Genomic DNA, 27,669 nt, shown 5'->3' with positions numbered 1-27,669 from the left:
AAAACACTATATATATATATATATATATAAAAAAAAAAGGGGGGTTGCCATTGTCTTTCACAAGGCTATCCAGACAAGACACAGAGAGGAGAATCTGCTTGCCAAACCTGTAAGTATATATTTCTCTTTGCATATTTTTTATTCTGTGTTTCTTGATTTTGATTTAATTTGTGCAATGTTTGGTCTGTGCTATTGTACGGTTATGGCACTGTGGGTTGTATTGAAATTTTTTTTTTTTTTAATCTGGTTCTGATGTACTTCTGGCGTTATATGATGGCGTTTATTGTCTTCGGCCTTGCTTGGTTTTGGATTGGTTTTAATGGATTTTGGGTTGTTCTGGTGTCATGCGGTTGTTCAATGTCTTTTTTTTGGCTGATTTTTTCTTGTTAAATTTCTGGTGCATGTTTTTCTGGTTTTTATTGTTGGGGGTAACCGTATGGCGTTTTCTTGGCTCATGTCTTGCTGTGTTTTATTATGCTGTTGGCATTTTTTTTTCTTTCCTTGAGTGTCTTTTCTTGCTGGTGGGGGGGCTACATTTATGATGTTTCATTTGTATTGTATTGTTCCGTGCTGCTATATTATTTTCAATTGTATTTTCCCTCTTTTTTTTTTTTTTATCTCTGATGGTTTTACATCGTTTTCCATATGGCATATATCTCCTTCCTTGACTGTTTGCATTGCCAAGTGTGTAGTATAATGGGTTTTTTTTTTTTTTTTTTTTTGGTGGGGCCCTTTTTTTTTAATTTCATGTGTTTTCTTTTCTATTTGACTATGGTTTTTCTTTTGGTTGCTGTATATTGTAACAGTGGTTGTCCCGTAATGTTTATTGCTTATTATCTAGAATGGTATTTTTCGCCTTTTTCTGATGTATTTCTGTGGTTAGATGTCACCAGATGGTGTTGTTTTGGATCATGTCTTGTTGTAATTGTAAAGTATGGCGTTCATTAGTTTGCTATTTCATTGTGCCTTTTTTTTTCCTCTAAGGTTTTTTTTGGAAGTTTTTATATTTAAAAATTTGGACATAGGTGTCTATTTTTGCTTAATTTTGTTTGGGTCTATTCTTGTATTGTTTCTTCTATTGTATTATCTTGCAATGTATGGCGTTGTGGTGTCGCTTTTTGAGTTTGCATTGTCCTATCAGTCAACAGTCAATTGTGGTTGTTTTAATGTTTTGGGCCTATTTTATTGTATGTGTTATTGGATGTGATTTTTTGCTCATTTTTTCTTTGCAGAACAATTTTTCAAGAATGCCAAGTTCTTCTGAGCATAGCCAATCGGCGCGGGGGAGTGCGGTGAGTAATTATGTCCAGTTGCTTACTATTCGCTGCCATTTGTAGCATTGACAATAATTTTTGTATACAATTTTTACAGGCTTCTTCAAGTGAGGGGGAAGGCAGTCAGCGGGAGCAGAGAGCTCGGGGCCAAGGTGTGGCGTCAGGCCGGCGAGTGAGTATTTTTTTTTTTTTTTTGAGTAGCATCCTGATGTGAGGAACATTACATTTGAGTAGCATCCTGCTTTCACTAGGGATGTTTACTAAGCTTAATTACATATAGCTTTTCAGGGCAGCAAGTATTGGGGGAAGGTAACATAAAGTTGAACTCCCTGCACAAAAAAATTCCAAAATACAGGTGTAGAAACCATCAATATACATACATCAAATGGCAAAGGATAGGGCAAAGGTACATATCATGACAGGTGCTGGTGGTTGTTAATATTTTCATATTTGTAACTTTAATGTTTTCTAATTTTTCTAGGTTTCACAACGGGACCAAGGAGATACTGAAATCGATGTGGACCTCCTGATCTCCAGCATCCAGGAGCGTGGCCCGTTGTGGGACAGCCGTGACCCCCGGCACATGGACCAGGTGGTGTTGAGGCGTTTGTGGGTAGAGGTGGCAAAGTCGCTGTGGGATGGCTTTGACAGTGCCTCAGCGAAGGACAAAGGCAACTTTCGTGAGTATTGCTGATACGCTGCTATGACCCATCTTGCCAGGATAAACACAACCGTGTGTGATGCGATCAACGCCTAAACTTTGCATCGCACACGGTTGTTTTATCCTTTTAAAATGCTAAATATGTAACCTTTTTTTTTCTTTGCATTCACAGTTAAAAAGTTGAGGACCAGATGGCGATCCATGAAGGACCGTTTCAATAAGGGGCTCCGTGCTGAGGAGGAGCAATCTTGTAGCGGTGCTGCTGCGGCCAAGTCGGTGCCCTATAAGTTCAGCAGGGCACTACAGTTCCTAAGACCGATCCTTGGCCGCCGACAGTAAGTATTTTGTCCACATACCATATTGCACAGCCACATTGTACATTGCCCAGACACATAGCATATTGCACAGCCACATAGCACATTGCCCAGCCACGTACATTGTGCATCCACATAGTATATTGCCAGGCCACTATATCGCAGCCACATAGTACACATTCTAGCCACGTATCCACATAGTATATTTCCCAGGCACATAGTGTATTGGCCATCCATGTAGTCAGCGTAGCATATTGGCCATCCACGTAACTTTTTCCCTAGTGGAATGGTATAGCCCATTAGTAATTTTTTTGGTTAAGCATGAGTCCTTGTAGTCCATGACAGGTTACGTTCTGAGTCAGGGTAGTTCTGATCGCAGGAATAATGATGACGTCTCGATCACATGATCCTAACATCATGGCCGTTCCTGCGATCAGATCAGCAAAGTCACTGTGTTTTTTTTTTTTATTTTTTTTTTATTTTTACATTTTTATCTTGACTTTAAATGTTATACTATTTTTGCAGCATAGACAGCGTCAAGAAAGATTGTTTGACAAAAATTTTTTTGTAACGATGACAGAGGTAAGCGGTAAAAATGTTTTGGCAGCGGGAATGAACAGTCATTTTCTGCCGTAGGTATGTCCATGATTGTTATCGTCAGCCATAATGGTTAGCTGGCGATAACAATCAGCAATTTATTATAGGCCACACAGACTGAGAGACAGGGGATTGTAATGTATTGTTGTGTCATGTAATGTTAATTTTGTTACAGAAGTTGGCGTATGTGATAGGTTATTAATTGAAGACTAATTTTTTCCTAATCTTTTCACAGGACACACAGCAGCACCCTCGAGAGAGCTCGCCCCGCAGGAGCGGACCTTCATGAATCGCCATCTGACCCGTCACAGCCCTCCCACAGCGACAGCAGGCTTGCACCACCATCTGGAGAACCGGCAGCCGGTCCATCAGGTGTTCCCCTGCCCGAGGCCTCTGGCGCACCTTCGTTCAGGAATTCCCGACAGCGCCAGCGGGCCTCGGACAGGCCAGCCATGCCCGAATTTTTGCATTTGAGCACGGTTTTCCAGAACTGTTTCAAGGCGTTGAGCGATAAAATGGACACTCGTCTGTCCAATATCGACCGGCGCCTTGAAACTATGGAATCCGAGCTCTCGAGTCCGGCCAAACATTTTTTTAGTACCATTGCTAAGGGCATGGTGGAATACCTTACGCCGGAACTCCAGATTTCGGTGATGCAGGCCTGCAACACTGCCTACGTGAGCACCATAGGATTGTGCCACCGACTCCTGCTCCTGCCAGGCCCTCATCCTCCCGTAGCCGTCATTCTGGGAGAGCTGCCGCGGGAGAGAGGAAAAGAAGGAAGAGGACACACACGGAGGCTCTGGCTGCTCCAATACCGACACCGAGGACGCGTCGGGGCTCTAGTCACAGCAGGAGCAGCCAGGGCCAACCAAGAAGCTGGCAAAGGCTTGTGTTGCCTTCTCCCTCCCCTACAGATGTGCCGGTTTCCCCAGTATACCCTGCGGAGGGTTTGGACCTTCCTTCTAGTCTCCTGGACTCTGACTCCGCATCCTCTTCCTCTCCCCGTTCCCAACCACCAGAGACTTACCGTTCACCGCTGGTAGCAGAGGTTGATACCCCCTAAGTTTCTTTCCCCTTTTTTTTCTGTTTCCCCCCAATAAAAATTGTTTGTTTTAAAACTTTGTTCTTATTTTCCAGTATACTTCTCGGCAAGTCACGCCGTGCGCTGTCTACACATATTTTGTGCTTCAAACACGTCATATATGCAATGTCAGACACTATTTTTACAATTTTTAATTTGCCTTTTTTTGGGTGTCTCTCATTGCTGTATGAGGTGTTTACAAACACTAAAGTGTATGAGGTGTTTTCAAACACTAAGGGTCCACGCTCAGGAGTGCATCAGGATTTGGTCATGATTTTACATCAGTATTTGTAAGCGAAAACCAGGAGTGGGTGATAAATACAGAAGTGGAGCATATGTTTCTATTCTACTTTTCCTCTAATTGTTCCACTCCTGGTTTTGGCTTACAAATACTGATGAAAAATCCTGACAAAATCTGGATGCAATCCTGAACGTGGACACATACCGTAAAGGTACCTTCACACTAAACAATGCTGCAGCGAAACAGACAATGATGCAGATCACTGCAGCATGGCTATTTGGTCGCTGGAGAGCTGTCTGTGTGACAGCTCTCCAGCGAACAACGATGCTGAGGTCCCTGGGTAACCAGGTTAAACATCGGGTTGCTAAGCGCAGGGCCGCGCTTCCGTTGTTTACCCTGGTTACCAGTGTTAAATGTAAAAAAAAAAACAGTACATATACTCACAATCGCGTCCCCCGGCGTCAGCTTCCCTGCACTGACTGAGTGACGGCCCTAACAGCAGAGTGGTCACATCACCGCTGTGCTGTGCATTTACTTTACGGCCGGTGCTCAGTCAGTGCAGGAAGCGGACGCTGGGGGACGCGAAGATGAGTATATGTTTTTGTTTTTTTTTTTTTTAACTTTCACACTGGTAAACAGGGTAAATATCAGGTTACTACTAAGCGCCGCCCTACGCTTAGTAACCCGATATTTACCCTGATTACCATTGTAAAACATCGCTGGTATCGTTGTTTTTGCTGTCAAACACAACGATACACGGCGATCTGACAAACAAATAAATATGTTATATGGTATGGTATAAATTTGTTCTTTGAAGCAGGGTAGAAAACTGAAGAAAAATGTTTTATTAAACAACAACATTTTAAAAACAAAGGGTTCCAAGTTTTTTAGATAAGGCACATTACAATTGTGAACTATAGGTAGATGCCAAATTTCACATAACCAAACCAACCTATACGGATTACATTTATTGCACATTTACTGGAGAATTAGTTTATTATTATATTACATTTTTAGCATAGTCACAGTAGAGGTATTTATTGGTGTAGTTAAAACCAGAATACAGTCCAACAGTACCTTACTACACCATTTGATCTTGCCATGACACACGGCCAACATCTGACACAAAATAGGCCGCAAAACGATCCCTCATCTGCGCAATTTCCACACTTGTCCTCAGAGGATGATCATGGTAATCGGGCAATGTGTTGGCTATGGGTTCATCGAGTTCCACATTCAGTCTCTCTTTGGCCATAATGTAATTGTGGAGAACCACACAAGCCTTCACCACCTCATCCACTGTTTCAATTTTAAGATTAATGGCGGATCCTAATATACGCCATTTGGAGACAAGGATGCCAAAGGCGCAGTCCACAGTCCTTCTGGCCCTGGACAGTCTGTAATTGAAAACCCTTTTTGTATGGTCCAAGCCCCGACTGGAGTAGGGTTTCAATAGGTTGGCAGACATTTGGAATGCCTCATCCCCAACCACAACAAATGGCATCGCAGGGCCTTCGGTGTGGGGAAGAGGTCGTGGCTGTGGGAAATTAAAATTGTTGCCATATAATTTTTGGCCCATATCCGACTCTTTAAATGTGCGTGAGTCATTTGCACGGCCAAATGCACCAATGTCCACTGCGAGAAAACGGCAGTCCGCACCGGCAATTGCCATGAGCACAGTTGAAAAGTATTTTTTGTAATTGTAGAAAAGGGATCCACTTTTCGCAGGCTTGGTAATCCGAATGTGCTTTCCGTCCACTGCGCCAATACAGTTTGGAAAAGAACACACTTGCTCAAATTTCTGTGCGTTGGCCTCCCAGATTTCACTTGTGGGGACGGGTAAAAATTCCTCCTGGAGATTATCCCACAAAGCGCGGCATGTCTCAGCAATAATTCCGAAAGAGTGGAGACTCCAATCCGGAACTGAAAATGAAGTGATCTCAAGGTCTCTAAGGAAAGCCAGGAAACTGCCAAGAAGATAAATAAAGAAATTACATTAAAGTACATTGCAATTTATAAAAGTACATTCACCATACCAAACCCAAAATAAATTATAAAAAAAGATAAACAAAGGGAAGAACATATCACAGTCATTCAAACAGCTACGTACTGTAGAGTCACCAGCAGCCATTCCTCTGCGGAAATAACTCTCCGGAGCTGCGTGTCCTGCCTGCTAATGGATCCTTCCACCCGACGCAGAAGATAGCGGAAGCTGTCCTGAGACATCCTGGTATATTCGAAATATTTCTCCAGGTTGTCATTCAGTTCGCCAAACAAGCAATGGTATGCTCCACGGCTCTCCCGGACTTCCATGATAGGGTGTATCCAAAAGCGGCGACGACTCCATCTCCATTTTTCCCTTTCCCTTTGATGAAAACAGGCGACAGAATAGGCATTAGCCAAGGCAAATTCCATCTCCATATCCATGTAGATACTGTCCATGGGACGCTCCATCATGAATACCAGCAAAATGGGAGGAATTCATCTCTGCCAGGGTATATATACACAATTACATAACACCAACCCTCTTCTAGCCATTGGTGGTCCTTATCTAGTGTGTAGACCCTTTTTTTTTTTGATGATGAAGAATGACTCACTGTAGGAAAACGCATGCGTCGAAAAACGCAGCGTTTTTTGGTCAAAACGCAACTGCGTTACCAAAAAACGCAGCGTTTTTCGACGCATGCGTTGAACGCATGCGTCGAAATACCATGCGTTGCTACTGCATTTTAGATGCGTTGTGCGTTGTGGCGATGACGCTGCGGCGCACACCGCAAATGTGAACGTAGACTTACAGAGCATCCACACGAAGCAAGCTGTCAGATCAAGGGTTAGGTGTTCCTCAGTTTAGAGCTTTGTTAAAGAAAGTGCAGTTGATAAAAGAATGGTCATTTGCAACCTATCCCATACCAAACTCAGCAGGGGCCTGACAACTACCAGCCTGAACACCACCAGCATGCTCAGGCACATGTCATCAAAGCACCCGACTAGGTGGGCCAAATGTCTCAGTCCACAACTATTGTCTGTGGGTGACACCACTGCCTCTTCCCCTGTGCTAAATGTTCACCAATCCTCTGTCCATATAGCAGTTGTCGATACCTTCCACCCTGCACCTGTTGCTGCACATTCACAAGTAGAGATGAGTGAACATTTCAAGGTTCGGTTCAGATTGGCGAACCTCCTGATATTCATCGAACAGTTTACAAACAGTTCATCGAACATATCTGGACCCCATTTATTTCAATGGGAAGCAAAACCAAATGCATAGACAACACCTGCGGGGGGGGCAAAAGCTGCCAAAACAGCTCAAATTAGGAAAGGGAACTTGTGCCTGCACCCGAATATTAGCCATGATGATTTTGATTAGGAAAAGTGGTCTTCTGCCCCCACCCTAATATTAGCCCAAATGATTTTTATTAAGAAATGGAGCCTCTTGCCTTCATCCCAATATTAGCTATAACAATTTTGATTAGAAAATGGGGCCTGGTGCCTGCCACTCATATTAGCCCAAACGATTTGATTAGGAATTGTGACCTCCTGGGTTCTGAATGAAATACAGTATTGGCTCAAATGATTTGAATTAGGAAAATGGGACCTTGGGCCTTCACCCCAATATTAGCCCAAGTGATTTTGATTAGTAAATGTGAGCTCCTGAGTCCTGACTGCAACCCAGTATGAGCCAAAACGATTTTGATTGAGAAATGGGGCCTCCTGCCTGCCCCCCATTATTAGCCTAAATGATTTGGTTTAGGAAATGGGGCATGTGCCTGCACCCTAATTTTAGCTCAAACGATTTTGATTAGCAAATGTGACCTCCTGAGTCCTGATTGCAATACAGTATTAGCCCAAACGATTTGGATTAGGAAATGTGGACTGCTGCCTGCACAACTAGACTGGACGTTGTGAATGGTTTCTGCTCTCTGATTGGCTGCCAGAATGTACACACAATAAGCTAATTTAAAAAAATATTACACTCCGCTGCTCCTCTGACCTATACACACTCTCCTCCCCACTCGTCATACAGAACCACTATCCTAACCAAAGTCCTAACAAAAGGCTTAGTGGAAATGCAATAATTTGCTGAACTGTGGCCAAATTTTGCCAACTTTAAGGAAAAATGCTTGGGATTCCGAACACGAATCTGAAGCCTGGTCTCGCTCCTATCACCAAGGACAGGCGTATTCTAGTAAGAGTAGTAGTACTCTCATCAGTCTACGCCTGTCCAATGGTAACCTTTTTACTGTCAGTCACAGTTGTTGGGCTGGCTCACACACTGTTTTCTGTTTTACAGCCTGGGAACTGCAGCGCTATGATCGGCGGTATTGTGTAATGTTACTGCAGATCAGAGACACCATTTACCACACTGTGACACAGATAACAGAGTGGTAAACGCTGGATGTTCAGGCCCCCCATTCATTTGAATGGGGTCCAGGTTCAGTTATCGTTCTGGTACCCAAACCAAAGTTTGGCTGAACCGTGCGGGACCAGAACATCCACGCGTTCGCCCATCACTACTCCTGAATCATTGGAATAAGTTGCTCTTGGAGGATATTTTTAGGTACCATTTTTCAAATAATGGCAGTGTTTTTAGGCAAAATTGTGGGTGAATTGTAGACATGAGGATCAAGTTTATATTGAATTTTATTGATTTGATTTACAGTTTGCAATAAAACTTTAGCGGCACCATTTCACATACTTCTGAATCATCAGTGTGATTTTTCATTGCAGTGCGGGCCTCCTCATAATGCCTTGCAGTTATGACGTCTTATGGATTATCATCCCTTGTAAGGGCGTTAGTACCCGGGCCATCTGAGACCACTGGTTTCAAGTACAGCACAGCTTATACAGCAGAGTCGTATTCCATCTTCAGATTCGCTGGGTAAGTCTGTCTCTTCTGCAGAGTGTAAGCTCTTATAGTCAGCAGGGTTCTCTGTCTCTCCTCTAAAGTGTAAAGGTACCGTCACACTCAGCAACTTTGCAACGAGAACGACAACGATCCGTGATGTTGCAGCGTCCTGGATAGCGATCTCGTTGTGTTTGACATGCAGCAGCGATCTGGATCCTGCTGTGATATCGCTGGTCGGAGCTAGAAGTCCAGAACTTTATTTTGTTGTCAGGTCGGCGTGAATCGTCATGTTTGACATCAAAAGCAACGATGTCAGCAATGTTTTACATGTAGCTAACAACCAGCGAGAACGATAAGTGAGTCGCCGTTACGTCACTGGATCGCTCCTGCATCGTTCTGGAGTTGCTGTGTTTGACGTCTCTACAGTGACCTAAACAGCGACGCTCCAGCGATCGGCTCGTTGTCTATATCGCTGCAGCGTCGCTGAGTGTGACGGTACCTTAAGCTTTTTTGGTCAGCAGTAGGGTTGAGCGACTTTCATTTTTATAGGATCGGGTCGGGTTTCACGAAACCCGACTTTCTCAAAAGTCGGGTCGAGTGAAATCGGCCGATCCTATAAAAAAGTCGGGGTCGGGGTCGGCCGAAACACGAAACCCAATGCAGTGCAATGGGATACTATGGTTCCCAGGGTCTGAAGGAGAGGAAACTCTCCTTCAGGCCCTGGGATCCATATTAATGTGTAAAATAAAGAATTAAAATAAAAATATTGATATACTCACCTCTCCGGAGGCCCCTGCACCTTACCGCTGTTAACCGGCAGCCTCCTTTGCTTAAAATGAGCGTGTTTATGGCCTTCCATGACGTCACGGCTTCTGATTGGTCACGTGCCGCTCATGTGACCGCCACGCGACCAATCAGAAGCCGTGACGCAATTCTCAGGTCCTAAACTCCTCATTCTAGGAATTTAGGACCTGAGAATTACGTCACGGCTTCTGATTGGTCGCGTGCCACTCATGTGACCGCCACGCGACCAATCAGAAGCCGTGACGTCATGGAAGGCCATAAATGCGCTCATTTTAAGCAAAGGAGGCTGCCGGTTAACAGCGGTAAGTTGCAGGGGCCTCCGGAGAGGTGAGTATATCAATATTTTTTATTTTAATTCTTTCTTTTACACATTAATGTTGTTTCGATACCGATACCCGATACCACAAAAGTATCGGATCTCGGTATCGGAATTCCGATACCCGCAAGTATCGGCCGATACCCGATACTTGCGGTATCGGAATGCTCAACACTACGGATGAGTGTTAAGCGAGAATAAATTTCATAAGACTTGGACCAATGTTAATCTATGGGGCAGCTCCCATCATCCGTTTTTTTCTCGTCCGTATTACACTTGCAAGTGAAATCGCAGCATGCTGTGATCGTCCGCGTATCTCAGCTGATAAACGCCAATGCAAGTCTACGGGAGCGAGAAAAAAATTGCACAGCACACGGACCATCAGAGTGACTTGCGAGAAATTCTCAGGCATTAGGCAGGTGACAGGAAAGGCTCAGCCATTATTTGCTCATTTTGCAAGTGTGTGAGAAAATCTCACCATACGGATGACATATGGATACTTTTTTGAGAAAAAAACGCATCCTGGCATTGCACATGGATGAGATACGGATCACCATATAGAGAACATTTGTGCGATTCTCAGCACACAAAATCGGACAGATTTTTCATACAATGTGTGTGACCCCGGCCTTATGCTGAGAAATGCTTGAGTGGTCCTGTGAAGTGGGCGTTAGGGCAGCGCTCCAACGTCGAATAGAGCCGCTCATATACATTTTTTTCTTCTCTGCTCTACGAATATTGTGTGTGACCACATAAGTACATTTCCTTTTTTGCATCACCTTACGGATAGAGTGTAAGGTGAATTCTCTCATTTGGACTCAGGGTCTCAAGAGCCCATTCCACCAGCATCTCGCATTTGGACAGAGTGCATGCCAATTTATTGTATCTCACCAATCTGAAGCAGCACATCCAGGCCTGGATAGCAGCGGATAAATTGCTGTACCACCAGGTTGAGGATGTGAGCCAAGCAAGGCACGTGTGTGAGGTTGCCCTGACATAGGGCCGCCACCAGGTTTTGAACAGATGACTTGTGCCTGGAACAGCTGCTGGTGGAATCACGATCCACCCACGGCTAATAATCCATTAAATGCCGCTGTCATCATTTGACAGTATTTAACATGCACTTCTGGCAATCGCGCTGGAAATCCACCCATCAGTGACCCCCATCACGTGTTCGCGGGTCACCAAAGGATTGGCATGACAATCCGAGGTCTCCTGGAGACCTCTGTGGTTGTCACTGCCGGATTGCTATGAGCGCCGCCCGGTGGTCTGTGCTCATAGCAAGTGAGGTATTCTGATACATACAGGCGATCTGATCATCGCCTGTATGTAGCAGAACCGATCGGGTTATGGCAGCTTCTAGTCTCCCATGGAGACTACTGAAGCATGCCAAAAGTGAAAAAAGTGTTTTTAAATATATTAAAAAATAAAAAAAATATAAAAATTCAGATCACCCCCCTTTCGCCCCAATCAAAATAAAACAATAACAAAATCAAACAAGCACATATTTGGCATCACTGCATTCAGAATCACCCAATCTATCAATAAAGTAGTGAGTTCATTGGCCGTGAACTCCCAGGACCTGTCAGATGGCATTGCGAGTAGGAGAACTTTCTCATGCTCGTGGTGCAATCAGACAGGTAATCGCTGTTCACAGTGTAATGCTGCGATCACTACCGAGTTTGGGATCACTCACTTGGCTGTGATATTCAGGCACACATGAACGATCTTTCACTTCAAACAGTCTATGTGGTTTATTTTCTCCATAAACCATAGAAACATGAACAAAAGGCAAACAGTCTTACAACAGACAGACGAATCCTCAATGTTAGTGTTGAGCATTCCGATGCTGCAAGTATCGGGTATCGGCCGATACTTGCTGTATCGGAATTTCCGATACCGAGATCCGATATTTTTGTAATATCGGATATCGGTATCGAAACAACATTAATGTAAAAAGGTGTAAAAGAAAGAATTAAAATAAAAAAAATCGCTATACTCACCTCTCCGACGCAGCCGGGACCTCAGCGAAGGAACCGGCAGCGTTGTTTGTTTAAAATTCGCGCTTTTACTTGCTTACGTGAATTCCCGGCTTCTGATTGGTCAGGGCGGCCATGTTGCCGGGACGCGGACCAATCACAGCAAGCCGTGACGAAATTACGTCACGGCTTGCTGTGATTGGTCCGCGTCACGGCAACATGGCCGCCATTAACCAATCACAAGCCGTGACGTCACGGGAGGCTGGACACGCGCTTATTTTGAAAAGCGCGCGTGTCCAGCCTCCCGTGACGTCACGGCTTGTGATTGGTCACGGCGCCATATTGCCGGGATGCGGACCAATCACAGCAAGCCGTGACGAAATTACGTCACGGCTTGCTGTGATTGGTCCGCGTCCCAGGAACATGGCCGCCATTAACCAATCACAAGCCGTGACGTCACGGGAGGCTGGACACGCGCTTATTTTGAAAAGCGCGCGTGTCCAGCCTCCCGTGACGTCACGGCTTGTGATTGGTCACGGCGCCATATTGCCGGGACGCGGACCAATCACAGCAAGCCGTGACGTAATTTCGTCACGGCTTGCTGTGATTGGTCCGAGTCCCGGCAACATGGCCGCCCTGACCAATCAGAAGCCGGGAATTCACGTAAGCAAGTAAAAGCGCGAATTTTAAAGAAACAACGCTGCCGCTTACAATCGCCGAGGTCCCGGCTGCGTCGGACAGGTGAGTATAGCGATATTTTTTATTTTAATTCTTTATTTTACACATTTATATGGTTCCCAGGGCCTGAAGGAGAGTTTCCTCTCCTTCAGACCCTGGGAACCATCAGGAATACCGTCCGATACCTGAGTCCCATTGACTTGTATTGGTATCGGGTATCGGTATCGGATTGGATCCGATATTTTGCCGGTATCGGCCGATACTTTCCGATACCGATACTTTCAAGTATCGGACGGTATCGCTCAACACTACTCAATGTCCATAGTAGAGCTCCTTTATCTCAGGCCTGTGGGCACACAGGCTGTGCCATGTCCAGCACGCAGGCTCTATAGCCTAAACATGGTCTCTCTGTGTGCTGGTCAGGACGTCTGTCCCCACTTGGAACCATCCAACACACAGGCCACTCTGGACACATGGAAATCTGTCCACACTGACAGACTCCCAAACACTCTATACCATGTGCCAAGCACACCTCCATTACATAGGTGTAACCACACCCAGGTATCTATCACACAGCTAGTCAATTGATTGTGACATCACCATAGGTCCTCAAACAGACAACCACACACACAGGCTTCATCTTGGGTGTTCAGACACACCCCCTTGGGTGGGTTTGTAGGTGACTGGACCCACCCAACTCTCCAAGTCACCTGGAAGCCTCCCAATGTAAAGCAAATCCCTCAGATCTGCTGAGCAAAACACTCCCAGGTTTCCATCACAGAGCCACCCACCTCTGTGATACATAACGGCCATTCATCATGACACTGGTCAGTGTCTCAGCATCACAGTTATGCCTCCAAGAGTATCCTGAGGAGACCATGCAGCGCCCCCTACCCATAACAGGGGTCACTGCATCACAACAGGTAGACACTGAGCACACAGTGCTCAGTGTCTGCTGGATGACAGGCTATATGGACGCGTCATGCATTCACATAGCCTGCCATTTAGATGTAGCAAAGCTAGACCCATCGTGGGTCTGAATTGCTGGCTTTTCTTCTATTTGTCTACACTGTGTTCCAAATTACTATTCAAATTGGATTTAAACATCATAAAGATTTAATTGTTTTGTTTTTCAAATAAACTCATGGATGGTATTGTGTCTCAGGGCTCAATGGATCACTGAAATCAATCTTAAACACATGTGATAATTAGTTTGCCATGTGATTCTAATTAAAGGAAAACTACTTGAAAATGATGTTCCACATTATTAAGCAGGCCACAGGTTTCAAGCAATATGGGAAATAAAAAGGATCTCTCTGCTGCTGAAAAAAGTTAAATAGTGCAATGCCTTGGACAAGGTATGAAAACATTAGATATTTCACAAAAACGTAAGAGTGATGATCATACTGTGAAGAGATTTGTGACTGAAACAGAGCACAGACAGAGTTCAGGCAGATAAAGGCATAATGAGGAAGGTTTCAGCCAGACAAATTCATTGGATTAAGAGAGCAGCTGTAAAAAGCCATTACAAAGCAGCAAATGGTTATTTGAAGCTACTAGTGCCTCTGGAGTCCCTCGAACCTCAAGGTGTAGGATCCTTCAAAGGCTTGCTGTGGTGCATAAACCTACTATTCAGCCATCCCTAAACAGTTTTCACAAGCAGAAATGGTTGCAGTGGGCCCAGACATAAATGAAGACTAATTTTTAAACAGTCTTGTTTACTGATGAGTGTCGAGCAACCCTGAATAGTCCAGATGGATGGTTGGTGGATGGCCATCATGTCCCAACAAGGCTGTGATGTCAGCAAGGATGTGGAGGAGTCATGTTTTGGGCCGGAATCATAGGTAAACAGCTGGTAGGGTGTTGTGAACTCTGTTTTCAGGCTCCCTCTTGTGGTCACTGGTGGTATGGTGTGACTTTTGCTTTGGGCTCCCCCTGGTGGCTTTGTTTGTTATCCTGCTGGTCTCTGGCTATCAGCTGGTTCGTTATCCTCTGGGAGGTTCCTATATAGCTCTGTTTTGCTTTCACTTGTTGCCGGCTGTCGATGTAATCAGTGCTACTCAGATTCCTTCTGACTACCTTGCTCCCAGTCCATCCAGGACAAGCTAAGTTTTGTTTGCTCATTTTTTGATCAGCAGTGTTTATCATGTTTTCTTGTCCAGCTTGCTAAAATGTGATTCCCTCGCTTGCTGGATGCTCTAGTGGACTGAGTTTCTCCCCACACACCATTAGTTGGTGCGTGGGTTCTTGAAATCTCAGGATGGATATTTTGTAAGGGTTTTTTATTGATCGCATAGACCCCTGCTCTATTTTCTGCTTTCTAGTACTAGTGGGCCTCTTTTGCTGAATCTGATTTCATCCCTACGTATGTGCCTTCTTCTTACTTCACCGTTAATATTTGTTGGGGACTTCTATATCTTTGGGGATTATTTCTCTGGAGGCAAGCGAGGTCTTTCTTTCTCTTTAGGGGTAGCTAGTTCCTCAGGCTGGCTCGAGACGTCTAGGAATTTTTTAGGCACGTTCACCGGCTACCTCTATTTGTGTTGGATAGGTTCAGATTTGCGATCAGTCCAGTTACCATCTCCCTAGAGCTTGTCCTTAGTTTTTTCACTTGCTGGTCTATTCGTGATCCTCAGCCACTAAGGATCATAACAGTACAGCCGGCCTATAAAGTGTTAAATGCATGGCAGAAGCAGGAGAAAAGAAGCCTTGAGAAATTTTTTTATTTTTTTTTGTTGCTGTGTGTCTAGCTGCTGTGGCTAGCTTCTCTCCTCCTCTTAATCTTGGTGTGGCTCTGAGTTCAGCTGCTGACATGGATGTCCAGAGCTTGGCTTCCAGTCTGGATCATCTTGCTGCTAGGGTTCAAAGTATTCACGATTTTGTTGTTCACAGTCCTATGTCAGAGCCTAGAATACCTATTCCGGAGTTGTTTTCTGGAGATAGATCTAGGTTCCTGAATTTTAGGAACAATTGTAAGTTGTTTCTTTCTTTGAAACCTCGTTCCTCTGGTGATGCCGTTCAGCAAGTTAAGATTATTATTTCCTTTTTGCGTGGTGACCCTCAAGATTGGGCCTTCGCATTGGCGCCAGGGGATCCTGCATTGCTTAGTGTAGATGCGTTTTTTCTAGCCCTTGGACTGCTCTATGAGGAACCTAATCTTGAGAACCAGGCTGAAAAAACGTTATTGGCCCTCTCGCAGGGGCAAGATGAAGCAGAGGTGTACTGCCAGAAATTTCGGAAATGGTCGGTGCTTACTCAGTGGAATGAGTGTGCCCTGGCTGCAAATTTCAGAGAAGGTCTTTCTGAAGCCATTAAGAATGTCATGGTGGGGTTCCCTACGCCTGCAGGTCTGAATGAGTCAATGACTCTGGCCATTCAGATTGATCGGCGTTTGCGGGAGCGCAAACCTGTGCACCATTTGGCGGTGTCTTCTGAACAGACACCTGAATCTATGCAATGTGACAGAATTCTGACCAGAAGTGAACGGCAAAATTATAGACGGCAAAATGGGTTGTGCTTTTACTGTGGTGACTCAGCTCATGTTATCTCAGCATGCTCTAAGCGCAAAAAAAGGTTGATAAATCTGTCACCATTGGTACTTTACAGCCTAAGTTCATTTTGTCTGTTACCCTGATTTGTGCCCTGTCATCTTACCCGGTTAATGCTTTTGTAGATTCAGGTGCCGCCCTGAGTCTGATGGATTGGTCATTTGCCAGGCGCTGTGGTTTTGATTTGGAGCCTTTAAAATTCCCTATTCCACTAAGGGGAATTGATTCTACACCATTGGCTACGAATAGACCTCAGTACTGGACACAAGTGACCATGTGCATGACTCCTGTTCATCAGGAGGTAATTCGCTTTTTTGTACTGCATAATTTGCATGATGTCGTCGTGTTGGGTCTACCATGGTTGCAGACTCATAATCCAGTCCTGGATTGGAAAGCTATGTCGGTGTCAAGTTGGGGTTGTCAGGGAATTCATGGTGACGCTCCTGTGGTGTCAATTGCTTCGTCCACTCCTTCTGAAGTCCCTACGTTTTTGTCAGACTACCAGGATGTATTTGAGGAGCCCAAACTCAATTCTCTACCTCCTCATAGGGACTGTGATTGTGCTATAAATTTGATTCCTGGTAGTAAGTTTCCTAAGGGACGACTTTTCAATTTATCTGTGCCGGAGCATGCTGCCATGCGGAGTTATATAAAGGAGTCTTTAGAGAAGGGACATATTCGCCCGTCCTCATCCCCTCTTGGTGCAGGATTCTTTTTTGTGGCTAAAAAGGATGGTTCCCTGAGTGTTGTGAATTTGCTTTTTGCTCCCTCTAGTGGTTACTAGTTTTTTGACTCTGGTTTTTCTGTCATTCCTTTTATCCGCACCTGGGTCGTTAGTTAGGGGTGTTGCTATATAAGCTCCCTGGACCTTCAGTTCTATGCCTGGCAACGTAGTTATCAAAGCTAGTCTGCTGTGCTCTTGTCTACTGATCCTGGTTCCAGTTATATCAGCTAAGTCTGCCTTTTGCTTTTTGCTATTTGTTTTGGTTTTGTATTTTTGTCCAGCTTGTTCCAAATCTATATCCTGACCTTTGCTGGAAGCTCCAGGGGGCTGGTGTTCTCCCCCCGGACCGTTAGACGGTTCGGGGGTTCTTGAATTTCCAGTGTGGATTTTGATAGGGTTTTTGTTGACCATATAAGTTACCTTTCTTTAGACTTCCACGTTCCTCTGAGACCCTCGCCATTGGGGTCATAACAGTTTGCCAGGCCAATATTAAATGTTTAATGCATTGCAGAAGAGGGATTATAAGAAAGAAGATTCTGAGTTTTTTTTTCTTCTTCCCCTTTACCTCAGAGTGGCTATGCTTGCTGCAGACATGAATGTCCAGACCTTGATTACAAGTGTGGACCAGCTGGCTACTCGTGTGCAGGGCATACAAGACTATGTTATCAGAAATCCTAGGTCAGAACCTAAAATACCGATTCCTGAACTGTTTTCCGGAGACAGGTTTAAGTTTAGGAATTTCGTGAATAATTGTAAATTGTTTTTGTCCCTGAGACCCTGTTCATCTGGAGATTCTGCTCAGCAAGTAAAAATTGTTATTTCGTTCTTACGGGGCGACCCTCAGGATTGGGCTTTTTCGCTGGCGCCAGGAGATCCGGCATTGGCTGATCTTGATGCGTTTTTTCTGGCGCTCGGTTTACTTTATGAGGAACCCAATCTTGAGATTCAGGCAGAAAAGGCCTTGCTGGCTATGTCTCAGGGGCAGGACGAGGCTGAAGTGTATTGCCAAAAATTTCGGAAATGGTCCGTGCTGACACATTGGAACGAGTGTGCACTGGCCGCTAATTTTAGAAATGGCCTTTCTGAAGCCATTAAGAATGTTATGGTGGGTTTTCCCATTCCCACAGGTCTGAATGATACTATGGCACTGGCTATTCAAATTGACCGGCGGTTGCGGGAGCGCAAAACCGCAAATTCCCTCATGGTGTTGTCTGAACAGACACCTAATTCGGTGCAATGTGATAGAAAAACCGCAAATTCCCTCATGGTGTTGTCTGAACAGACACCTGATTTAATGCAATGTGATAGAATCCTGACTAGAAATGAGCGGAAAATTCATAGACGCCAGAATGGCTTGTGCTACTACTGTGGTGATTCTACACATGTTATCTCAGCATGCTCTAAACGTATAGCTAAGGTTGTTAGTCCTGTCACCGTTGGTAATTTGCAACCTAAATTTATTCTGTCTGTAACTTTGATTTGCTCACTGTCATCTTATCCTGTCATGGCGTTTGTAGATTCAGGTGCTGCCCTGAGTCTCATGGATCTCTTATTTGCTAAGCGCTGTGGTTTTACTCTTGAACCATTAGAAAATCCTATTCCTCTTAGGGGTATTGATGCTACACCATTGGCAGCAAATAAACCGCAGTATTGGACACAGGTTACCATGTGCATGACTCCTGAACACCGCGAGGTGATACGTTTCCTGGTTTTACATAAGATGCATGATTTGGTTGTTTTAGGGCTGCCATGGTTACAGACCCATAATCCAGTCCTGGACTGGAAGGCTATGTCAGTCTCAAGTTGGGGCTGTCGTGGTATTCATGGGGATTCCCTGCCTGTGTCTATTGCTTCTTCTACGCCTTCGGAAGTTCCGGAGTATTTGTCTGATTATCAGGATGTCTTCAGTGAGTCTGAGTCCAGTGCACTGCCTCCTCATAGGGACTGTGACTGTGCTATAGATTTGATCCCAGGCAGTAAATTTCCTAAGGGAAGACTGTTTAATCTGTCGGTACCTGAACATACCGCTATGCGTTCATATATCAAGGAGTCTCTGGAGAAAGGACATATTCGTCCGTCTTCTTCCCCTCTTGGTGCGGGATTCTTTTTTGTGGCTAAAAAGGACGGATCTTTGAGACCTTGTATTGATTATCGGCTTTTAAATAAGATCACTGTCAAATTTCAGTATCCTTTACCGCTGTTGTCTGACTTGTTTGCCCGGATTAAGGGTGCCAAGTGGTTCACCAAGATAGACCTTCGTGGTGCGTACAACCTTGTGCGCATTAAGCAAGGTGATGAATGGAAAACCGCATTCAATACGCCCGAGGGTCATTTTGAGTACTTGGTGATGCCTTTTGGGCTCTCCAATGCGCCTTCAGTTTTTCAGTCCTTTATGCATGACATTTTCCGGAAGTATCTGGATAAATTTTTGATTGTTTATCTGGATGATATTTTGGTTTTTTCTGATAATTGGGATTCGCATGTGGAGCAGGTCAGGTTGGTCTTTAAAATTTTGCGTGAAAATTCTTTGTTTGTCAAGGGCTCAAAGTGTCTCTTTGGTGTACAGAAGGTTCCCTTTTTGGGGTTCATTTTTTCCCCTTCTGCTGTGGAGATGGACCCAGTCAAGGTCTGAGCTATTCTTGATTGGACTCAGCCCTCGTCAGTTAAGAGTCTTCAGAAGTTCTTGGGCTTCGCTAACTTCTACCGTCGTTTTATCGCTAATTTTTCTAGCATTGTGAAACCTTTGACGGATATGACCAAGAAGGGCTCCGATGTAGCTAACTGGGCTCCTGCTGCCGTGGAGGCTTTCCAGGAGTTGAAACGCCGGTTTACTTCGGCGCCTGTTTTGTGCCAGCCTGACGTCTCACTTCCCTTTCAGGTTGAGGTGGATGCTTCGGAGATTGGGGCAGGGGCCGTTTTGTCGCAGAGAGGCCCTGGTTGCTCTGTTATGAAACCTTGTGCCTTTTTCTCTAGGAAGTTTTCGCCTGCCGAGCGAAATTATGATGTGGGCAATCGGGAGTTGTTGGCCATGAAATGGGCATTTGAGGAGTGGCGTCATTGGCTCGAGGGTGCTAAGCATCGTGTGGTGGTCTTGACTGATCACAAAAATCTGATGTATCTCGAGTCTGCTAAACGCCTTAATCCAAGACAGGCCCGCTGGTCATTATTTTTCTCCCGCTTTGATTTTGTTGTCTCGTATTTACCAGGTTCAAAGAATGTGAAGGCCGATGCTCTTTCTAGGAGCTTTGTGCCTGATGCTCCTGGAGTCGCTGATCCTGTTGGTATTCTTAAAGATGGAGTTATCTTGTCAGCTATTTCTCCGGATCTGCGACGTGTGTTGCAGAGATTTCAGGCTGATAGGCCTGAGTCTTGTCCACCTGACAGACTGTTTGTCCCGGATAAGTGGACCAGCAGAGTCATTTCCGAGGTTCATTCCTCGGTGTTGGCAGGTCACCCAGGAATTTTTGGCACCAGAGATCTGGTGGCCAGGTCCTTTTGGTGGCCTTCCTTGTCAAGGGATGTGCGGTCATTTGTGCAGTCCTGTGGGACTTGTGCTCGAGCTAAGCCTTGCTGTTCTCGTGCCAGCGGTTTGCTCTTGCCCTTGCCTGTCCCGAAGAGACCTTGGACACATATCTCCATGGATTTCATTTCTGATCTTCCGCTATCTCAGGGCATGTCCGTTATCTGGGTGATATGTGATCGCTTCTCCAAGATGGTCCATTTGGTTCCTTTGCCTAAGCTGCCTTCCTCTTCCGATCTGGTTCCTGTGTTTTTCCAGAACGTGGTTCGTTTGCACGGCATCCCTGAGAATATTGTGTCAGACAGAGGATCCCAGTTCGTTTCCAGGTTCTGGCGATCCTTTTGTAGTAGGATGGGCATTGATTTGTCGTTTTCGTCTGCTTTCCATCCTCAGACTAATGGACAGACGGAGCGAACCAATCAGACTTTGGAGGCTTATTTGAGGTGTTTTGTCTCTGCTGATCAGGATGATTGGGTGACATTCTTGCCGTTGGCTGAGTTTGCCCTTAATAATCGGGCTAGTTCCGCCACCTTGGTTTCGTCTTTTTTCTGCAACTCTGGTTTCCATCCTCGCTTTTCTTCGGGTCATGTGGAGCCTTCTGACTGTCCTGGGGTGGATTCTGTGGTGGATAGGTTGCAGCAGATCTGGAATCATGTGGTGGACAACTTGAAGTTGTCACAGGAGAAGGCTCAGCGCTTTGCCAACCGCCGCCGCGGTGTGGGTCCCCGACTACGCGTTGGGGATTTGGTATGGCTTTCTTCCCGCTTTGTTCCTATGAAGGTCTCCTCTCCCAAATTTAAACCTCGTTTTATTGGGCCTTACAAGATATTGGAAATCCTTAATCCTGTATCTTTTCGTCTGGATCTTCCTGTGTCGTTTGCTATTCACAATGTATTTCATAGGTCCTTGTTGCGGCGGTACATTGTGCCTGTAGTTCCTTCTGCTGAGCCTCCTGCTCCGGTGTTGGTTGAGGGCGAGTTGGAGTACGTGGTGGAGAAGATCTTGGATTCTCGCCTCTCCAGGCGGAGGCTTCAGTACCTGGTCAAGTGGAAGGGCTATGGTCAGGAGGATAATTCCTGGGTGGTCGCCTCTGATGTTCATGCGGCCGATTTAGTTCGTGCCTTTCATGCCGCTCATCCTGATCGCCCTGGTGGTCGTGGTGAGGGTTCGGTGACCCCTCACTAAGGGGGGGGTACTGTTGTGAATTTGCTTTTTGCTCCCTCTAGTGGTTACTAGTTTTTTGACTCTGGTTTTTCTGTCATTCCTTTTATCCGCACCTGGGTCGTTAGTTAGGGGTGTTGCTATATAAGCTCCCTGGACCTTCAGTTCTATGCCTGGCAACGTAGTTATCAGAGCTAGTCTGCTGTGCTCTTGTCTACTGATCCTGGTTCCAGTTATATCAGCTAAGTCTGCCTTTTGCTTTTTGCTATTTGTTTTGGTTTTGTATTTTTGTCCAGCTTGTTCCAAATCTATATCCTGACCTTTGCTGGAAGCTCCAGGGGGCTGGTGTTCTCCCCCCGGACCGTTAGACGGTTCGGGGGTTCTTGAATTTCCAGTGTGGATTTTGATAGGGTTTTTGTTGACCATATAAGTTACCTTTCTTTAGACTTCCACGTTCCTCTGAGACCCTCGCCATTGGGGTCATAACACCTGAGACCCTGTATTGATTATCGCCTTTTGAATAAAATCACGGTCAAATTTCAGTATCCTTTGCCATTGTTAACTGATTTGTTTGCTCGCATTAGGGGGTCTAGTTGGTTCACCAAGATAGATCTTCGTGGTGCGTATAACCTTGTGCGTATAAAACAGGGTGATGAATGGAAAACTGCATTTAATACGCCTGAAGGCCATTTTGAGTACTTGGTGATGCCTTTTGGACTTTCTAATGCTCCTTCAGTCTTTCAGTCCTTTATGCATGACATCTTCCGTGAATATCTGGATAAGTTTATGATTGTGTATCTGGATGATATTCTGGTTTTTTCGGATGATTGGGAGTCTCATGTTAAGCAGGTCAGGATGGTCTTTCAGGTCCTGCGTGACAATGCTTTATTTGTGAAGGGCTCAAAATGTCTTTTTGGAGTCCAGAAGATTTCTTTTTTGGGTTTCATTTTTTCTCCTTCTACTATTGAGATGGACCCAGTCAAGGTTCAGGCTATTCATGACTGGACGCAGCCTACATCTGTTAAGAGTCTTCAGAAGTTCTTGGGTTTTGCTAATTTTTACCGTCGCTTCATAGCTAATTTTTCTGGCGTTGTTAAGCCTTTGACGGATTTGACCAAGAAAGGTTCTGATGTGACTAATTGGTCTTCTGCGGCTGTGGAGGCCTTTCGGGAGCTGAAGCGTCGGTTTTCTTCGGCTCCGGTCTTGTGTCAGCCAGATGTCTCACTTCCCTTCCAGGTGGAGGTTGATGCTTCCGAGATTGGAGCGGGGGCTGTTTTGTCGCAGAGAAGCCCCGATGGCTCTGTGATGAAGCCATGTGCTTTCTTTTCAAGAAAGTTTTCGCCTGCCGAGCGGAATTATGATGTCGGTAATCGGGAGCTGTTGGCTATGAAGTGGGCATTTGAGGAGTGGCGACATTGGCTCGAGGGAGCTAAACATCGTGTAGTGGTCTTGACTGATCACAAGAATTTGATCTATATCTCGAGTCGGCCAAGCGGCTGAATCCCAGACAGGCTTGTTGGTCATTGTTTTTCTCTCGTTTTGATTTCATGGTCTCGTACCTGCCGGGTTCGAAGAATGTGAAGGCTGATGCTCTTTCTAGGAGTTTTGTGCCTGACTCTCCTGGAGATTCAGAGCCGGCTGGTATCCTTAGAGAAGGGGTGATTTTGTCTGCCATCTCCCCAGATTTGCGACGTGTGCTGCAAGAGTTTCAGGCGGATAGACCTGACCGCTGTCCACCGGAGAGACTGTTTGTCCCGGATAGATGGACCAACAGAGTCATCTCCGAGGTTCATTCTTCGGTGTTGGTGGGCCATCCTGGAATATTTGGTACCAGAGACTTAGTGGCCAGGTCTTTTTGGTGGCCTTCCTTGTCGCGGGATGTGCGTTCCTTTGTGCAGTCTTGTGGAATTTGTGCTCGGGCGAAGCCTTGCTGTTCTCGTGCCAGTGGTTTGCTGTTACCTTTGCCTGTCCCGAAGAGGCCTTGGATGCACATTTCCATGGATTTTATTTCAGATCTCCCTGTCTCTCAGAGAATGTCTGTCATCTGGGTGGTGTGTGATCGTTTTTCTAAGATGGTCCATTTGGTGCCCTTGCCTAAGTTGCCTTCCTCCTCCGAGTTGGTTCCACTGTTTTTTCAAAATGTGGTTCGTTTGCACGGGATTCCTGAGAACATTGTTTCTGACAGAGGATCCCAGTTTGTGTCTAGATTTTGGCGGACCTTTTGTGCTAAGTTGGGCATTGAATTGTCTTTTTCGTCGGCCTTCCATCCTCAGACGAATGGCCAAACCGAGCGAACTAATCAGACCTTGGAGACTTATTTAAGATGTTTTGTTTCTGCTGACCAGGACGACTGGGTTACTTTTTTGCCGTTGGCCGAGTTTGCCCTTAATAATCGGGCTAGTTCTGCTACTTTGGTTTCTCCTTTTTTTTGCAATTCGGGGTTTCATCCTCATTTTTCCTCGGGTCAGGTGGAGCCTTCTGACTGTCCTGGAGTGGATGTTGTGGTGGATAGGTTGCATCAGATTTGGAATCATGTGGTGGACAATTTGAAGTTGTCACAAGAGAAGGCTCAGCTCTTTGCCAACCGCCGTCGCTGTGTGGGTCCCCGACTTCGTGTTGGGGACTTGGTGTGGTTGTCTTCTCGCTCCGTTCCTATGAAGGTCTCCTCTCCTAAGTTCAAGCCTCGGTTTATCGGTCCTTATAAGATTCTGGAAGTTCTTGGCCCTGTGTCATTCCGTCTGGACCTCCCGGCATCATTTGCTATTCATAATGTGTTCCATCACTCGTTGTTGCGGAGGTATGTGGTACCTGTGGTTCCTCCGGTTGAGCCTCCTGCTCCGGTGCTGGTTGAGGGAGAATTGGAATACGTGGTGGAGAAGATCTTGGATTCTCGTGTTTCTAGACGGAGGCTCCAGTATTTGGTCAAGTGGAAGGGCTATGGTCAGGAGGATAATTCTTGGGTTGTCGCCTCTGATGTTCATGCGGCCGATTTGGTTCTTGCCTTCCATGTGGCTCATCCTGATCGCCCTGAGGGTTTTCATGAGGGTTCGGTGACCCCTCCTTAAGGGGGGGGTACTATTGTGAACTCTGTTTTCAGGCTCCCTCTTGTGGTCACTGGTGGTATGGTGTGACTTTTGCTTTGGGCTCCCCCTGGTGGCTTTGTTTGTTATCCTGCTGGTCTCTGGCTATCAGCTGGTTCGTTATCCTCTGGGAGGTTCCTATATAGCTCTGTTTTGCTTTCACTTGTTGCCGGCTGTCGATGTAATCAGTGCTACTCAGATTCCTTCTGACTACCTTGCTCCCAGTCCATCCAGGACAAGCTAAGTTTTGTTTGCTCATTTTTTGATCAGCAGTGTTTATCATGTTTTCTTGTCCAGCTTGCTAAAATGTGATTCCCTCGCTTGCTGGATGCTTTAGTGGACTGAGTTTCTCCCCACACACCATTAGTTGGTGCGTGGGTTCTTGAAATCTCAGGATGGATATTTTGTTTTTATTGGTTTTTTATTGATCGCATAGACCCCTGCTCTATTTTCTGCTTTCTAGTACTAGTGGGCCTCTTTTGCTGAATCTGATTTCATCCCTACGTATGTGCCTTCTTCTTACTTCACCGTTAATATTTGTTGGGGGCTTCTATATCTTTGGGGATTATTTCTCTGGAGGCAAGCGAGGTCTTTCTTTCTCTTTAGGGGTAGCTAGTTCCTCAGGCTGGCTCGAGACGTCTAGGAATTTTTTAGGCACGTTCACCGGCTACCTCTATTTGTGTTGGATAGGTTCAGATTTGCGATCAGTCCAGTTACCATCTCCCTAGAGCTTGTCCTTAGTTTATTCACTTGCTGGTCTATTCGTGATCCTCAGCCACTAAGGATCATAACAGTAGGGCCCTTTAAGGTTCCTGAAGGTGTGAAAATGACCTGTGCAAAGTATATAGAGTTTCTGACTGACAACTTTCTTCCATGGTATAAAAAGCAGAAACGTGCCTTCAGGAGCAAAATCATCTTGATGCATGACAATGCACCATCTCATGCTGCAAAGAATGCCACTGAGTCATTGGCTGCTATGGGCATAAAAGGAGATAAATTCATGGTGTGGCCACCATCTTTCTGTGACCTCAACCCTATAGAGAACCTTTGGATTATCCTCAAGCAAAAGATCTATGAGGGTGGGAGGCAGTTCACATCAAAACAGCAGCTCTGGGAGGCTATTCTGACTTCATGCAAAGAAATACAAGTAGAAACTCTCCAAAAACTCACAAGTTCAATGGATGCAAGAATTGGGAAGGTGATATCACAGAAGGGTTCCTATGTTAACATGTAACTTGGTCTGTTGAGATGTTTTGGAGTTAAATAGCTTTTTTGTTCAGTGAATGTGACCTCCTAATGCTGCAAATTCCACAAATGAGCATTTTCAGTTCTTTCAAACATATCAAATGTTTAGAAATTCTACTGTGCCTAATAATTTGGAACAGTGCATTTTGAGTTTTTATTCACTTTGGAGATTATACTGTTATCATTGGGAGGTTTCTTCAATAAAATTCGATGTATGTTCTAACTGGTTATGACTTTTATTAGACTGACTGTCATTTGCACCGACCATTTAGGAATATCCGAGAAAAATGTAATTTGCATAATAATTTGGAACATGGTGTATATGTTACTGTAAAAGTCAGAAGGACGGTAAAACCTAGGATTTACCAGTCAATCTGGACATTCACCGAGGCCATCGGTAAAGGCTCAAAATGAAAAGTAAAATTGGACTTTTACCGGTGAAGTCTTGGTAAATGTTAACATTTCTCAACAGCGTTGGTAAAAGTCAGATGTATTCCATATAAACGAATGATTTTGAACTTTTACCTGGGCGATTTGGTAAATCTTTACATTTACCAGCATGTGTTGGTAAAAGTAACTTTGAGTCACAGAATTCTGACTCTGACCAGCAGATGATGGTGGTAAAAGTTAACTTAATGCAATTTCCGACTCTGATGAAGGCTTTAATCGTTAGAAATATTTTTATTCTTCAAAATGCAAATGAGCAAAGACAAATAGGAAAATGTGTCCTCCATTTCCTCGCCCGCGGTGGCTTACACTTTTTATTACACCCTTCTCAGCTACATTTACCAAGAAGCCGTGGTAAATGTGCACATTTACCAACTGCGCTTAGTTAAAGTCAGATGTTCCATTTTCACACCAGATATTTCTGACTTTTACCAACGCTGTTGAGAATTGTTAACATTTACCAAGACTTCACCGGTAAAAGTCCAATTTTACTTTTCATTTTGAGCTTTTACCGACGGCCTCGGTGAATGTCCAGATTGACCATTAAATCCTAGGCTTTACCGTCCTTCTGACTTTTACAGTAACATATATACTGTATATATATAATATGTGTATGTCACTGGCATCTATATATCTATGTATTCTATGCCCATATATCTATTCTATCTATTTTATCAGTGTGATTTTACTGTAGTGTGATTTTACTGTAGACGGCACATGAATTGCCGGCTTTTTAAATGCAATCAGTGTGTAAAAATTGGACAGCACTCGCATGGTCCAAGTGCTGAGTGATTTTTCTCTCGCACCCTTTGACTTCTATTGCAGGATGCAATCCGATTTCCGATTACAATCGCAGCATGCTGTGACTTTTATTTAGTCCAATCGTGAGCCGATCTGAGCTGGAAAAGAAAACACAGATGAACACACAATCATAGAATACCATTGGTCCGAATTCAATATGATTTTTTATCGGATTGCATTCGTCCGATTTCATCGCAAGTGGGAATGAGCCCAAACAGTGTTTTTATAAATACAGTGACTGTGCTTACAAAAGTGCCATACAACTGAAGTGCTTACCCATGGTTATAGGAGACTGTGTGCTCCCTCAAGAGACAGGGCAACGGTCAACCGAGGAGGCCGCAGGCTGTTC

The 27,669-nt window shown here is 45.0% G+C and overlaps 1 protein-coding gene across 1 annotated transcript in view; it reads left to right on the top strand.

Moving 5' to 3' along the window:
• The first annotated feature begins 891 nt into the window (after window positions 1–891).
• The window catches only part of LOC143817712 (uncharacterized), a 35,389-nt gene continuing 8,611 nt past the window's right edge, over window positions 892–27,669 (top strand). The window contains exons 1-4 of the mRNA XM_077299200.1: window positions 892–1,446; window positions 1,756–1,954; window positions 2,108–2,270; window positions 3,082–3,523. Of these exons, the coding sequence (XP_077155315.1) occupies window positions 1,303–1,446; window positions 1,756–1,954; window positions 2,108–2,270; window positions 3,082–3,523 (948 nt within the window). The 5' untranslated portion in view covers window positions 892–1,302. The remainder of the gene's footprint in view (window positions 1,447–1,755; window positions 1,955–2,107; window positions 2,271–3,081; window positions 3,524–27,669) is intronic.

Source organism: Ranitomeya variabilis, chromosome 3 (genome assembly GCF_051348905.1).
Source record: "Ranitomeya variabilis isolate aRanVar5 chromosome 3, aRanVar5.hap1, whole genome shotgun sequence".
Classification (NCBI taxonomy): Eukaryota; Metazoa; Chordata; class Amphibia; order Anura; family Dendrobatidae; genus Ranitomeya; species Ranitomeya variabilis.
Note: the sequence above shows the minus strand (reverse complement) of the source record. Positions and strands in the feature narration are given on the sequence as shown.